Below are 12,554 nucleotides of genomic sequence, written 5' to 3' on the forward strand. Positions count from 1 at the left end.
GTGCAATTAACACTTTTTGACAACAGACGACAATAGGAGCATCTCTAGCAAGCCAGAAGAATAACCCAGGCCAGCATTTAGAGGAGGGCTCTTCCCAACCCAAAATGGGGGGGGAGGGGGGCAATTATTTACTTGGGGGGGTCCCAGTGTCTACAGCCCCATAACCCCGGGTTAGACACTGGGGGGGGAGGGGAGGTGCCAAGGGGAGACTGGGGCACAGGGCGGGAGGGCAGGTGAAGGGTTTGGGGGGTGGGGAGGGCAGAGCACGGGGCAGGAAAGGAAATGGGGGCAGGGGGGGGGCAGATAGGGGGAGGGGCGGTGAACGCGGATCGAGGGGGAGGGGCTGGAGGGCCTCGGTACCTTTCACCCGGGCCGACTTGGTCTCGAACTTAGTCAGCATCGCGCCCCCCGGCTCCGGCTCCGGCTCCGGCTCCGGCTCCGACCCCGACCCGCCGCCCGGACTCGCCCCTCAGCCCCGAGCCTCCACGTCGGCCCCGGAACCGCCCCGCAGCCGCCGCTTCCGCTTCCGCCCGGGAACCATAGAGCGGGAGGCCGCCGCGGGCCAGAGAGGCGCTCCCCCCCCCCCCGCGCGCACGCGCAGAGGGCCCTGGCCCGGCCCGGTCCACCCCGAGCAGGAAGCGGAAGCCGCGGAGAAGATGGCGGCCGCGGCCGGCTGGAGAACGGGAGCCGCGGAGCGAGGGGGCCGGGGGGCGGAGACCCTGTTCCGTGGGCTCCTCTTCTGCGTGCTGGGCTGCGGTGAGACTCGCTCCCCCTGGGGGGCGGCGGGGCCCCTCCCGCGGGGGCTGGGGGGCGGCGCTGGGGCCCCTTCTCCTGGGGGGCGGCTGGACGGTGGGGCCCCTGCCCCTGGGGGGTGGCAGGCGGGGCGGTGGGGTCCCTGCCCGGGAGCTGTGGGGCGGGGGGGGCCCCTTCTCCTGGGGGGTGGCTGGACAGCGGGGTCCCTCCCTGAAAGCTGGGGGGGCGGGGTCCCTTCTCATGGGGGGCGGCTGGATGGTGGGGCCCCTCCCCCTGGGGGGTGGCAGGTGGGGCCCCTCCCCCGGGGGCTAGGTGGGGGCGGGGCCCCTCCCCCTGGGGGGTGGCAGGTGGGGCCCCTCCCCCGGGGGCTAGGTGGGGGCGGGGCCCCTCCCCCTGGGGGGCGGGGCCCCTCCCCCGGGGGCTAGGTGGGGGGCGGCGGCAGGCGGGCAGAGGAGTGGGGGGTTGATACAGCCCTTGCAGGGGATGGTGGCGTCTCTGTCGAGGCGTGAGACGCTCAAGCCCGGAGTCGGGTCTGTCCAGGGCTGGCCTGATGGGGAGCCGGGGGGGTGCAGATAGCGTCTGTAGAAGGACTGCGGCTAAACAAGTTTCTCTCTTGATGGGGGAAGGTAAAGTCAGCAGCAGGCTGGTGATGCTCCTGTCCTGGCGGGCTGGGAATGTGTTGCTGCACAGCTTAGTTGCGCTGGCATTTCTTCCCACTGGTTGAGAGCTCCCCGAGGCCTGGCGCTAAAAGGTGCGGGGTGGGCACCCTGTGTGCGGTGACGGGCATTACTGAGCTGTCTGCCGGTTTGCTGCTACGACGATGCTGAACCCGCACTAGTGTTTTGTGGCTGGCTTTTTGTTTGGGTAAAACGAACAGCGACTGTGGGAGCTTCTATCCCATATCATCCTTCCTTCCACACGCTGCCTTCTGCCTCACTGCATTCGCTTAGTGTGCACATTAAAGTCGATCAATTTTATTTTGAGATGCTAGATTCCAGTGTTGTGGAAATAATCCTAATTTACATATCATTTAATTGGGGAGACGTTGGGGGTTTTTTTAATAGCGTGTTTCGTATTAAATTTCACTCTGAAATATGGCAGTAAATAGAAAATAACGAAATAGGGTATCTTATGCTTATGTGTGGCATTATTACCAAATCTCTAATGTTTGTGCAATTTGCAAAGACAATACACCATTTATGTATCCGCTAAAAGTGATGCTGATCATCAGTTCTGTCACTTACCCAGAATTAGGAATACCCAGATAAAAGATTGAGTAAATAGCAAAGCCACAGAGATGTGTTGAGATGCTTACTGGATAGAGTACTGGACTGGGATTCTATTCCCGGGTCTGCCCTTGCCTGCAGGTGGCCTGGAGCAGGTCACTTTGCCCCTCTCACCTCAGTTTCCCCATTAGGAAAATGGGGATAATGATACTGACCTTTGGAAAGTGCTATGTAAGAGCTAAGGATTGTTGTTGCTATAATAAAAATCACAGTCCGTACTTAGCGCTTAGTATCTTCGAAAATATTATGCAAACATTGTTCATCACAGCCCCCTTGTCAGAAAAGTTACTATTACACATGTTTTTCAGACAGGGAGACCGAGGCACACAGAAGTGATGTGGCCTTGCATGAGGTCTCTTATTGAGTGTGTGTCAGAGCTGGGATTAGAACCCACACGTTCCTGATCCTGTGTATGGACCACGAAGATCAATCTACCCTCATTTTAACGTTTGGGTCAGAGATGATTGTCGGACCACAGAACGGAGAATTGACTTCTTTATTCTGCTGCGTTTCTAAATTGGTTCATGTTGCATATAGCATCTTTCATTCAAACTTTACAGAGCTCCACCCACAGCTGAAAAGCAGCATCTTCACGTTAGGTATGTGCTAGGTTTTTAAACAGCACGTATCAACACTATGCCTCCGTGGGAGTGATAGGAAATGAAGAATACTTCAGTTAAAACTGCAAGGGAATTTACAGGGAAGTGAATTATTCAGTTGGTATTTAGCAGAGAGTCTAGGAATTACTTTAGTCAGGTGCCTTTAATTTTCACCCAGAAGGCAACAAGACCTAGATGAAATTGAATTTGTTCCTGTTAGAGAACCCAGTGTGACCTCTTATTTATCCTGAATTTTGTTTCTTTTTCTTCAGGATTCTGTTGGGGCAATTCTATAGAGAGGAAAATCTATATCCCCTTAAACAAGACTGCCCCGTGTGTTCGTCTTTTGAATGCCACTCATCAAATAGGCTGTCAGTGTAAGTGTTGTGAATGCTTATTTTACTTTAAATTGAAGAGACAATCCCCTCTCTTTCACTAACTGAGAGAACACGCATCATTTTTGTGGCTTCTTCCTGAACTACTTTTAGTTTGTCAATGTCTTTCTGGTAATGTAGTGCCAAAAAATGAAAGCTGTATATTCCAGGTGTGATCGCACTAGAGCAGAGGTGGGCAAACTATGGCACGCGGGCCACATCTGGCCCGTGGGACTGTCCTGCCCAGCCCTTGAGCTCACGGCCAGGGAGGCTAGTCTGCGGCCCCTCCCCTGCTGTCCCCCAACCCCCGCAGCCTCACCTCGCCACGCTGCTAGCGCTCTGGCCCGCCGCTCCTGCCAGGCAGCATGGCTGCGGGGCTGCAAGCTCCTGCCACTCTGAGCATCATGGTAAGGGGGCAGGGAGTGGGGGGATTGGATAAGGGGCAGGGCCTCTCGGGGGGCGGTTGGATGGGGTGGAGGTTATGGGGGGGCGATCAGGGGACGGGGTAGGGAGGCGTTGGATAGGTGTGGAAGTCCCGGGGGTGGGGGGCTGTCAGGGGGTGTGGATAGGGGACAGGGACTAGGGGGTGTTGGATAGAGAGTGGGGTCCTGGGGGGCATTTAGGGGCGAGGATACCCCGGGAGGGGGTGGTCAGGGGACAAGGAGCAGGGGGGGTTGGATGGGTTGGAGGTTCTGAGGTGGTGGGAAGTAGGAAGGGGCAGATAGGGGGCGGGGGCCAGGCTGTTTGGGGAGACACAGCCTTCTCTACCCGGCCCTCCATCCAGTTTTGCAGCCGCGATGTGGCCCTTGGGCCAAAAAGTTTGCCCACCCCCTGCACTAGAGCCATATGAGATGCACTATCACTTCACTGCTCCCTGGTATTCCCAACCCCACGCACTTCAGAAATCCTGAGGTTGCCTTAAAATCATGAAATTAAGGCTTGCAATAAAATGGTGAGAGTGGGCAACACTGCCCAAAATTGCTTTGATCTTTCTTGGTGCCAAGTCCTATCGCATTCATATGTAATTAGCTTAATATCCATGAGAGGATAGTAGGAGATTTCCTCTTCTTTAAATAGTTAGATTTCACCAGGGCTCAAAAGTTTCCTTAATATCCTCCCAAAACCAAGGAGCCGTTTGCACTGACCTGTCCCTCTATAATGTAGGCCTCTCATTGTGAAATGTCTTTGTATTGTTTTCTGTAATGTCGTTTTTGTGTCAGTTTCCTTGACTTTTCTACAGTTACTGATAAACCACAGCATGTTTAGTTACTTCGGTAAGGCGACATGCCTAACATGCGGCTGGCCAGTCACGTGTCTTTGGTTCCAGGGTGCATGTAATCAGTTAAGCATCCTCCCTTTCACGTGCTTTCCTCTGTCTAGAGTATTGTTTTAAAACTCTCCATGGGCTGTGGTTTTAGTTTGTTTTTAATTTTGTTGGTTTGTTGTACTACTGAGGTTTGTAGGTTGTTGGGATGACAGAGAAGGAGCTAATAAAATTCCTTCGCTGCTAAAGATGCTGTGCAGAAAGGGTTTCCTGTGAGTCAGCATTTTGTTGATTTGTAGTTGGGTCTCATTGTGTGTCCTCAGAGTGAACCGCGTTCCAACATGGACCCTGTCAGCAGCAGTTAAAGGCCAGAACAACTGCACATGGCCTTCTACTCTAGCGTAGCAGGTGCTCCAACTTTCTCCTATAACGATGTGAGCCACCTCTTAATACAGATTGTTTTACGGGCACCTCCCTTCCCAATCCCATAATACTCCTGTGACAACTACAGCAATTGCTGGCCAGGAAATGTGATCACCTCTGTGTATCTTTAGCTGTCTCTGATGCAATAAGTGCTTTTGGAAAATGTTAAGCACGCTGTTTTCTTTTGCTTCTCATTTGATTCCTGCCCCGATCTGTCCTGCTCCGCTCTCCCCCTGCATATGGCTTCTCTGCTGCTGGACCCCTCCTGTCTCACTGCACATGCTTCCCTTCTCCCTGTGCTTCTCCAGATGTACTCTCAGCTGATATGTTCCCTTCTTTCCTTCTCTTCTGGACATTCCCCACTTGCTGGTGGCTGGCATCTCCTGTTTCCTCCTTGTACTTCCATCTCTGTGCCTCATTTCCCCTGTATACAGTAAGGTTCATACTCAACATCCTCCCTCTTCCCCCAAGAGGCAGGTGATGTTTAATTCATTGATATACCTAAAGTACTTCAAAATCTTTAGATAAAATCTGCTTTAAAAAGGCAAATGATTATTATGATTATCTCTTAAACAACTCTTTCAGCCTGATTCATCTAAAAGACAGCTGTGTTTTTTAGTTGTTGGTCATCTCTTAGCTGAACTGTACAAGTCAGTCGCTCCTTCCCTCTAATCCCATATGTTGGTCTTTCTTTCACTGAAGTGCCCAGAAAGTGTACAGCTGTGAGGGAAATGGATTTTGGTGAACCATAGAGCATTCTGTCTTTCTCTCTGCAGCTTCCATGAATGGAGACACAGGAGTAATCCATGTGGTGGAGAAGGACCAGGACCTGAAATGGGTGCTTACTGATGGACCTCATCCCCCGTACATGGTACTGCTAGAGGGGGTGCTTTTCACCAGGTAAGGAGCTACGGTTAATCGCCTCTTCTCTGCCGCGGCAACGTGAGCCCAAATTGCAAACACAGGGGCCCTAAATTCAGTGGCCACATTTGCCATTTGGGCACTCGGGACAAGCTCCTGTGTGTGTTTGAGCAGCCAAATCTGGAATTCTGAATTCACTTGAGATGGGTGCTTGGGAATTGGTTCCGAAAGGCTTGTTTTTTTGGCAGTGCTGTACCTCTGAAGCACCCTTTGTAGGCTGCAGAACACCAGTGAAAACCAGACCCTTGTGCCTACTTTTAGAAAAGTAAATTGGAAAACTAGATTGAGTGTTCTTCATGTATACTGGTACCTGTACCTGTCAGTGTCTCAACAGACGGCTTAGTAGCTGGAGCACGATTCCTGGGTTCTCTCCTGGCTCTGCTAATGACTGTGTCTGTTTCCCCATCTATAAAATGCAAATAACTATTTCACAGGGGTGTGGTACAGCTTATGGAATGGTTTTTGGTTTGTGATACTTTTACTGCTGCTTGGCCTAAACCAGTGGTTCTCAAACTGTGAGTTGGGACCCCAAAGTGGGTCGTGACCCCTTTTTAATGGGGTCACCAGGGCTGTCATTAGACTTGCTGGAGTCCGGGGTTGAAGTCAAAACCCAGGCCCCACTGCCCAGGGCCAAAGCTGAAGCCTGAGGGCATCAGCCCTGGGTAGCGAAGCTCAGGTTACAGGCCCCCCTCCTGGGGCTGAAGCCCTTGGAGTGGTGGGGCTCAGGTTTCGGTCCCCCCTCCTGGGGTCGAGTAGTAATTTTTTTTCATCAGAAGGGGGTCTCAGTGCAATAAAGTTTGAGAACCCCTGGCCTAAATCTTTCCCTGTGGTAAGATTGCCAGGGAATCTGGGGGGCTGTTTCATCCATATTCTCTCTTTGTTCCAGGGAGCTGATGCTGCAGCTGAAGGGATCTTCACGAGTTTCTGGGCTGGCTGTGGCCATCTCCAAACCCAGCCCTGCACAAGGATTCTCCCCTGGCTTAAAATGCCCAAATGATGGGTTTGGTAAGGAAACATTAAGCCCTTAGTTTGGCTCAGGAGGGGGTGATCAGAGTAGGAAGTGTTTTGCAAAAGACTGACAACCTGGAGCTTTACGCTTGCTCTGGGATTGTGTGTGAATTATTGCTTTACAATTTAGGCTCATTAACATTCTGTAGGTGTAACCAGTTTGTGCTGGAATCTTGTCAGATTTCACAAGGGTTGGCTTGGGGTCAGTATGCAAATGGGAGACCTTCAAAGGAACACCTGAGGTGCTCTAGAAAGTGATAAGAAAAGGAGTACTTGTGGCACCTTAGAGACTAACCAATTTATTTGAGCATGAGCTTTCGTGAGCTACAGCTCACTTCATCGGATGCATACTGTGGAAGCTGCAGAAGACATTATATAGACACAGAGACCATGAAACAATACCTCCTCCCACCCCACTCTCCTGCTGGTAATAGCTTATCTAAAGTGATCATCAAAACCTAGATTTGTGCTGGAAATGGCCCAACCTGATGATCACTTTAGATAAGCTAAATCTAGATCACGGCTGTTACTCTGAAACCTAGAAAGTGATGTTAGTGATTCACTAAGGGTTTTCTTCCTTGTGTCATGCAGACTGACCTGGTCTCTCTGCAAGTTCCTCTTTCAGATGAGGGATAAAACTCATTCTGACCACCTGTGGTCATTAAAAGGTCTTGTGGCTCTCTTTGTAGTACTGCACTTTTAATCCCAGTGTCCTGGCCAAATTCCAGCCCTCTTAATTCCATTCTACCTCCCTATGTTCCCCTTGCAGGCTCATTTGGGTATTCATTTCAATGGGTATTCACTGTCTGCCCTAACACACCGCTGTGTGCTGCTAACCCACTGCTGTGTTCCACCTCAGAGGTGGCTGCACGTTGGTGGTGGGTGAAGTGATGCTATACTATGTATAGATTGCACAGCACTTTGCGATGCCTTGCAGTGAAAGGTGCTGTAGAAACACACAAGGTGAGTTTGGTCTGTTGGCATTTGTCATACCATCACCTTCATGCTGTTCGCACAGCACGTAGGTGTTACAATGACTGGCGCTTTATAAATGCTTCGAGGTGCTTCCAGCACATGATGGAGCGCAGAAAATGGCGTGAGTGTCTTTCTTTCAAAGTACAATATTTCTCTGTATGCATCTCCCACTCTCTCAGCATGTGATAAATGCTCATTCTGTGCTTCTGCCAACCTCTTGGCACGCGATGGCTTTGCATGTGCCTATCTCTCATTCTCTTCACGTGGCAGTGCTCTGTCTCTTCTGTTTTCCCCGCATGTGGCAACTGAATCCATCTCTCTGTTCGTTTTGCGGCTGGTTTCTTAGCCTGTGGTGGTGGTCTCTCTGTTCCTGCTGCAGTTTGCTCAGCGGGCCCTGCCTTTCCAACTCTTTGCGCTGTTCCCTCAATGATTTGACCCGCCTGTTTCTCCATGCCCGCAGGTGTCTATTCCAATAATTACGGCCCTCAGTATGCTCATTGCAACTGGACTATGTGGAATCCTCTCGGGAATGGGCTTGCTTATGAGGATTTCAATTTCCCCATCTTTCTACTTGAAGATGCCAACGAGACTCAAGTTATTAAGCAGGTACTATACCTTAACACAGGGGTGGGCAAACTTTTTGGCCCGAGGGCCACATCTGGGTATGAAAATTGTATGGCGGGCCCTGAATGCTCTCCAAATTGGGGGTTGGGGTGCGGGAGGGGGTGAGGGCTCTGAGGTTGGTCTGGGGATGAGGGGTTGGGGGTGCAGGAGGGTGCTCTGGACTGGGACCAAGGGGCTCAGAGGGCAGGAGGGGGATCAGGGCTAGGGGTGCAGACTCCGGGCGGTGATTACCTCAAGCAGCTCCTGGAAGCAACGACATGTCCCCACTCTGGCTCCTGTGCAGCCAGGCAGCTCTGTGCACTGCCCTGTCCGCAGGCGCGGCCCCAGCAGCTCCCATTGGCCGGGCTGTAGGGGCAGTGTATGGGGCAGGGGCTGCGTAGGAGCCAGAGGGGGGATGTGCTACTGCTTCCGGGAGTCGCACAGAGCCACAGGAGCCACGGCACGTGCGGAGTGGGGCAAGCCCTGGACCCCACTCCTTAGTGGGAGCTCAAGGGCCGGATTAATACGTCTGAAGGGCTGGATGTGGCCCCCGGGCCGTAGTTTGCCCACCACTACCTTAACACCTGCAGAGGGGAGTCTAGCTGTGCCACTTCGGTAGGGAAATAGTTTCTTCCACACTAACTTATGCTCATTTGAGCTGCCAGCTTCCCAAATTAGTAAAATTTTGCAGGTGGGTTCGGGGAAACAGGCCGTTTGTATGTAAGGTTAAAATTTGGAACCAGTTAAGAGTCTTCATCTGATAGGGGAGTCTTGGTTTAAAATCTATTCTGTGCTTGTGTACCCATCTGTAAAGGGGAGAGTAGGGGTCTGATACTTACCCAACTGTGTAAAGTGCTTTGAGATCTTCAAGTAAAAGATGCTGTGTAAGGGGAAAGTATTACATGGAAAGACTTATTTCTCTGATTTTATTATTTATATTATGGTAGTGCGCCCTACCTGAGACCAGGGCCCCATTGTGCTAGGCATTGTACATACAGTAAGTGGCAGTCCCTGCCCCAAGGAGCTTACAATCTAAATAGACAAGATAGACAAAGGGTGGGAGGGGAAGCAGGCACAGGTAGGGGAAGTGAAATGATTTGCCCAAGGTCTCACAGCTAGTCAGTTACAGAACGGGGACTAAAACCCAGGTCTCCTGAGTCCCAGTCCTGTGTCCTATCCGCTAGACCACTCTGCTGTATAAGAGTGAGGTATTTATTTATATTTCTGCCTCAGTGCTACCAAGACCATAACCTCCCGCAAAATGGCTCTGTCCCGGAGTACCCTTTGTGTGCGATGCAGCTTTTCGCCCACATGCATGCTGTGACCAACACGGTTACCTGCATGAGACGCAGCTCCCTCCAGACCGCCTTCAGTCTCAACCCAGGTGAGTGCACTCCTAGCAGGATGGGGTGGGGACTGGTGGTGGGAATTCAAGTGGGACATGGTGTGTGCATTAGAAAGAGGAAACTCAACCCATAGCTTTATACAATACAGCCCAGAACCACTCTGATCTTTAACGTCCGAGGAGTGGTCTGTGGTCACAACAGGTTCTGTAAGGAAGGCAGCATCCAAGCCAAAGTACTGCCTGCTGGGACCTGTAGTCACCACAGACCATGCCTCTGTGCTAAAGGGGACTGTTGCTGCAGTCTGAGTCTTTATTTAGAGGACATGTGGTCCTAGCAAATAGCCCGTTTGGCCCTTGGTTGAGGAAAGTGGTTCTGTTGAATTAAGGTCTCTCGAATTCCTTCTTGGCTATGGGTTTGGAGTGATGGCATTAGCCTCCATCCCAGTGCATAGCCCAAGAATCTGCCAGACTATTGAGACTTAAATATGCAAAACACAAGAACAATGTGCAGTTAATTTCCTTAATCAAATGCTTTTGTGACACCAGTTTCCTCCCTGTAATGTAAATAGTTTTCAGTTAAAGCAATGAGACACCCTGGGGTCCCGAAGTTCATAGTCTACAGCACAGGACATCCATGAGAAAGGGAGATAAGGGATGAGAAGGGACCTAGTGCCTGCTAAGTATATTACTTGGATTGACTTGTTTGGGGATGGTGGGGTGAATAGACAAAATGGTAGAGGAGCAGTGAACACACAGGGTGACATTGGGGTCAAAATGAAATCCATGGGAATTTTGTCATTGATTTCAGTGGGGTCAGGATTTCACCACTGATCACTAGAAAGGGGCCTGGTAGTGTTGGATCAGTTGGTGAGCTATGATCCTCCCAAACTGGCCAAAGAATAGCTTCAGTTCCTTGTTCTTTCTGCTGTCAGAGTTCCTGCTCTTAAACCATATTGTTTCTGCTCCCTAGAAGAAGTCTGCGACGCTCTGTCTGATTATAATGTGTGGAGCACGCTGAAACCCATCAATACCTCCAGCAAAATAGACCCTATGGATGAAGTCATCATCGTTGCTACTCGAGTAGGTGGTGATGCCTAATTTTTCTGGGCTGGGGTGCAAGGGAAGGTTTTCTAGGGGATTTGTGCCTTTATGGACTGCCCATCTTATATGCATTGAGTCTTCCTTCCTGTAATCCAGATCTACTGCCTTAAATCTTGCTGACTAGCTGTGGTTGGTATCATTCTGCAGGTAGGAGCCATTATTCAGGTGCCAGCGGTGTCTACTGGTTAATGTAGGGGCTGAGAACATTGGAACTCCTGGGTTTTATTTCTGGATCTGCCTCTGACTTGCTGCATGATTCTGGGCAAGCTACTCCTCTGTTTTCCTCTCATAAAATGATGATAAATGTACCTACCTCACACAGATATTGTGAAGGCTGAATTGTTTCCAAAATGCTTTGAGATACAAGGGTCTAGTGTACTCCAGGCCTTCTTACTCATCGATTCATAGAGTCTAAGGCCAGAAGGAACCACCAGATCATCTACTCTGGCCTCCTGTATAAGACAGGCCATTAAATTTCACCCATTTCTCCTGGCTTGAGGCCAATACCTTGCTTGGCTAAAGAATATCTTCCAAAAAGGCATCCAGTCTGGATTTGAAGATGAAAAACCCACCACTTCCCTTGGTAGTTTGTTCCAGTGGTTAATCACCCTTGCTGTTAAAAATCTGAGCCTTATTTCTAATTGTAATTTGTCTGGCTTTAGCATCCAGCTGTTGGTTCTTGTTCTGCCTTTTGCTGCTAGATTAAAGAGCTCTTTAGTACCCAGGATTTTCTCCCCATGAAGGCATTTATACACTCGAATCTAATCATCATCAAGTTATACTGTAATGTCCAAAAAACCAATCAACTCTCTATTCTTTAAAGAATGGATATTGTTCTATGGATCTTCATAACTGAATGATGGGGGAGGCCAGATTAGTGAATACCTGGCACTCCTATGATGGTTTTCTTCCATTGATCTCAAAGCACTTTACTAAGATAGGATGAGTACGATTAGCCCATTTTGACAGGTGTTGTGGGGAGGGGGGCTGAGTCATATAGGTGATAGGTCCAGGGTTTTGCAGTGAGTCAGTGACAGAGCTGGGAATAGAACCTAGGTCTCCTCGTTCCCAGTCTGCTGCCTTATCCGCTGGACTGCCCTGCAGTTGGTGAATACCCTGTTTTTCCACCCCTGCAGATGAGAGTAGAACTCGCTGGGTCATCAGGTTTAATGATGACCCAGTCTAGCCTATAGTGAACATCAGGTGAACCATTAATAGCACATCACAGTTGGCATGTGCTGCTTAGAAGAGATCCAGGCCTGGAATACACGTATGTGCTGCGGGCTAGGAGTGAGATGCATTGGCACAGCTGCGCATGAGGCTCCAGGACTGGTAGAGCTATGGGAGCATGTTAAGATTCTCTGGCAGAGCAAGTTGCTTTTGTGCTTCAAGGGTGGATTCCGTTTGCGGGTGAAGGTTCTGGCTGTGTCTTATCGAGTTCTTCAGTCTACCAGTCACCCTGTATTAGTTTCTGTCTGTGTACATGAGTTCCTCATTCCTCCCACTTGTGCTCACAGATTGACAGCCACTCGTTCTTCTGGAATGTAGCCCCAGGGGCAGAGAGTGCTGTCGCCTCCTTCGTGACCCACTTGGCGGCTGCTGAAGCCCTCCATAAAGTGCCAGGTGTTCAGACGCTACCAAGGAACATCATGTTCACCTTCTTCCAAGGGGTAAGATCTTCATCCCCTCCTCGCTTGTCTTGGGCAAGCAGTCCGCTCCCCATCCACTCTGCCCTTTCAATAGCAGCTCCACAGATGCTGGTAGACCTCTATGCATCTGCACCTGCCTTGTGCCAAGCCAAGAGATCCCTCCTCCAACACCAAGCCCTATCCCGCAAAGGGGAGAGGTTCAGAGAATATGGAGTTCCTTCTGAGGGAACTGCACAAAAGCTACTAACGAATG

The 12,554-nt window shown here is 50.7% G+C and overlaps 2 protein-coding genes across 4 annotated transcripts in view; one reads left to right on the forward strand and one right to left on the reverse strand.

The window, feature by feature from the left end:
- Positions 1-499, reverse strand: part of COPA (COPI coat complex subunit alpha) — a 32,712-nt gene extending 32,213 nt beyond the window's left edge. Inside the window, exon 1 of the mRNA XM_074938909.1 lies at positions 361-499. Within this exon, the coding sequence (XP_074795010.1) occupies positions 361-400 (40 nt within the window). The 5' untranslated portion in view covers positions 401-499. The remainder of the gene's footprint in view (positions 1-360) is intronic.
- Positions 500-618: 119 nt separating this feature from the next.
- Positions 619-12,554, forward strand: part of NCSTN (nicastrin) — a 46,814-nt gene continuing 34,878 nt past the window's right edge. For 2 of the 3 annotated variants that reach the window (XR_012636239.1, XM_074939100.1), the window contains exons 1-8: positions 619-756; positions 2,911-3,015; positions 5,476-5,599; positions 6,507-6,625; positions 8,064-8,209; positions 9,440-9,590; positions 10,522-10,631; positions 12,170-12,322. Coding sequence is in view for 2 of the 3 variants with exons in the window: in XM_074939100.1 (XP_074795201.1) it covers positions 657-756; positions 2,911-3,015; positions 5,476-5,599; positions 6,507-6,625; positions 8,064-8,209; positions 9,440-9,590; positions 10,522-10,631; positions 12,170-12,322 (1,008 nt within the window). In the remaining variant the exon portion in view is untranslated. The remainder of the gene's footprint in view (positions 757-2,910; positions 3,016-5,475; positions 5,600-6,506; positions 6,626-8,063; positions 8,210-9,439; positions 9,591-10,521; positions 10,632-12,169; positions 12,323-12,554) is intronic. The other variant, XM_074939101.1, reaches the window with a different exon arrangement.

The sequence above is a fragment of the Natator depressus genome, chromosome 24 (assembly GCF_965152275.1).
Source record: "Natator depressus isolate rNatDep1 chromosome 24, rNatDep2.hap1, whole genome shotgun sequence".
NCBI lineage: Eukaryota > Metazoa > Chordata > Testudines > Cheloniidae > Natator > Natator depressus.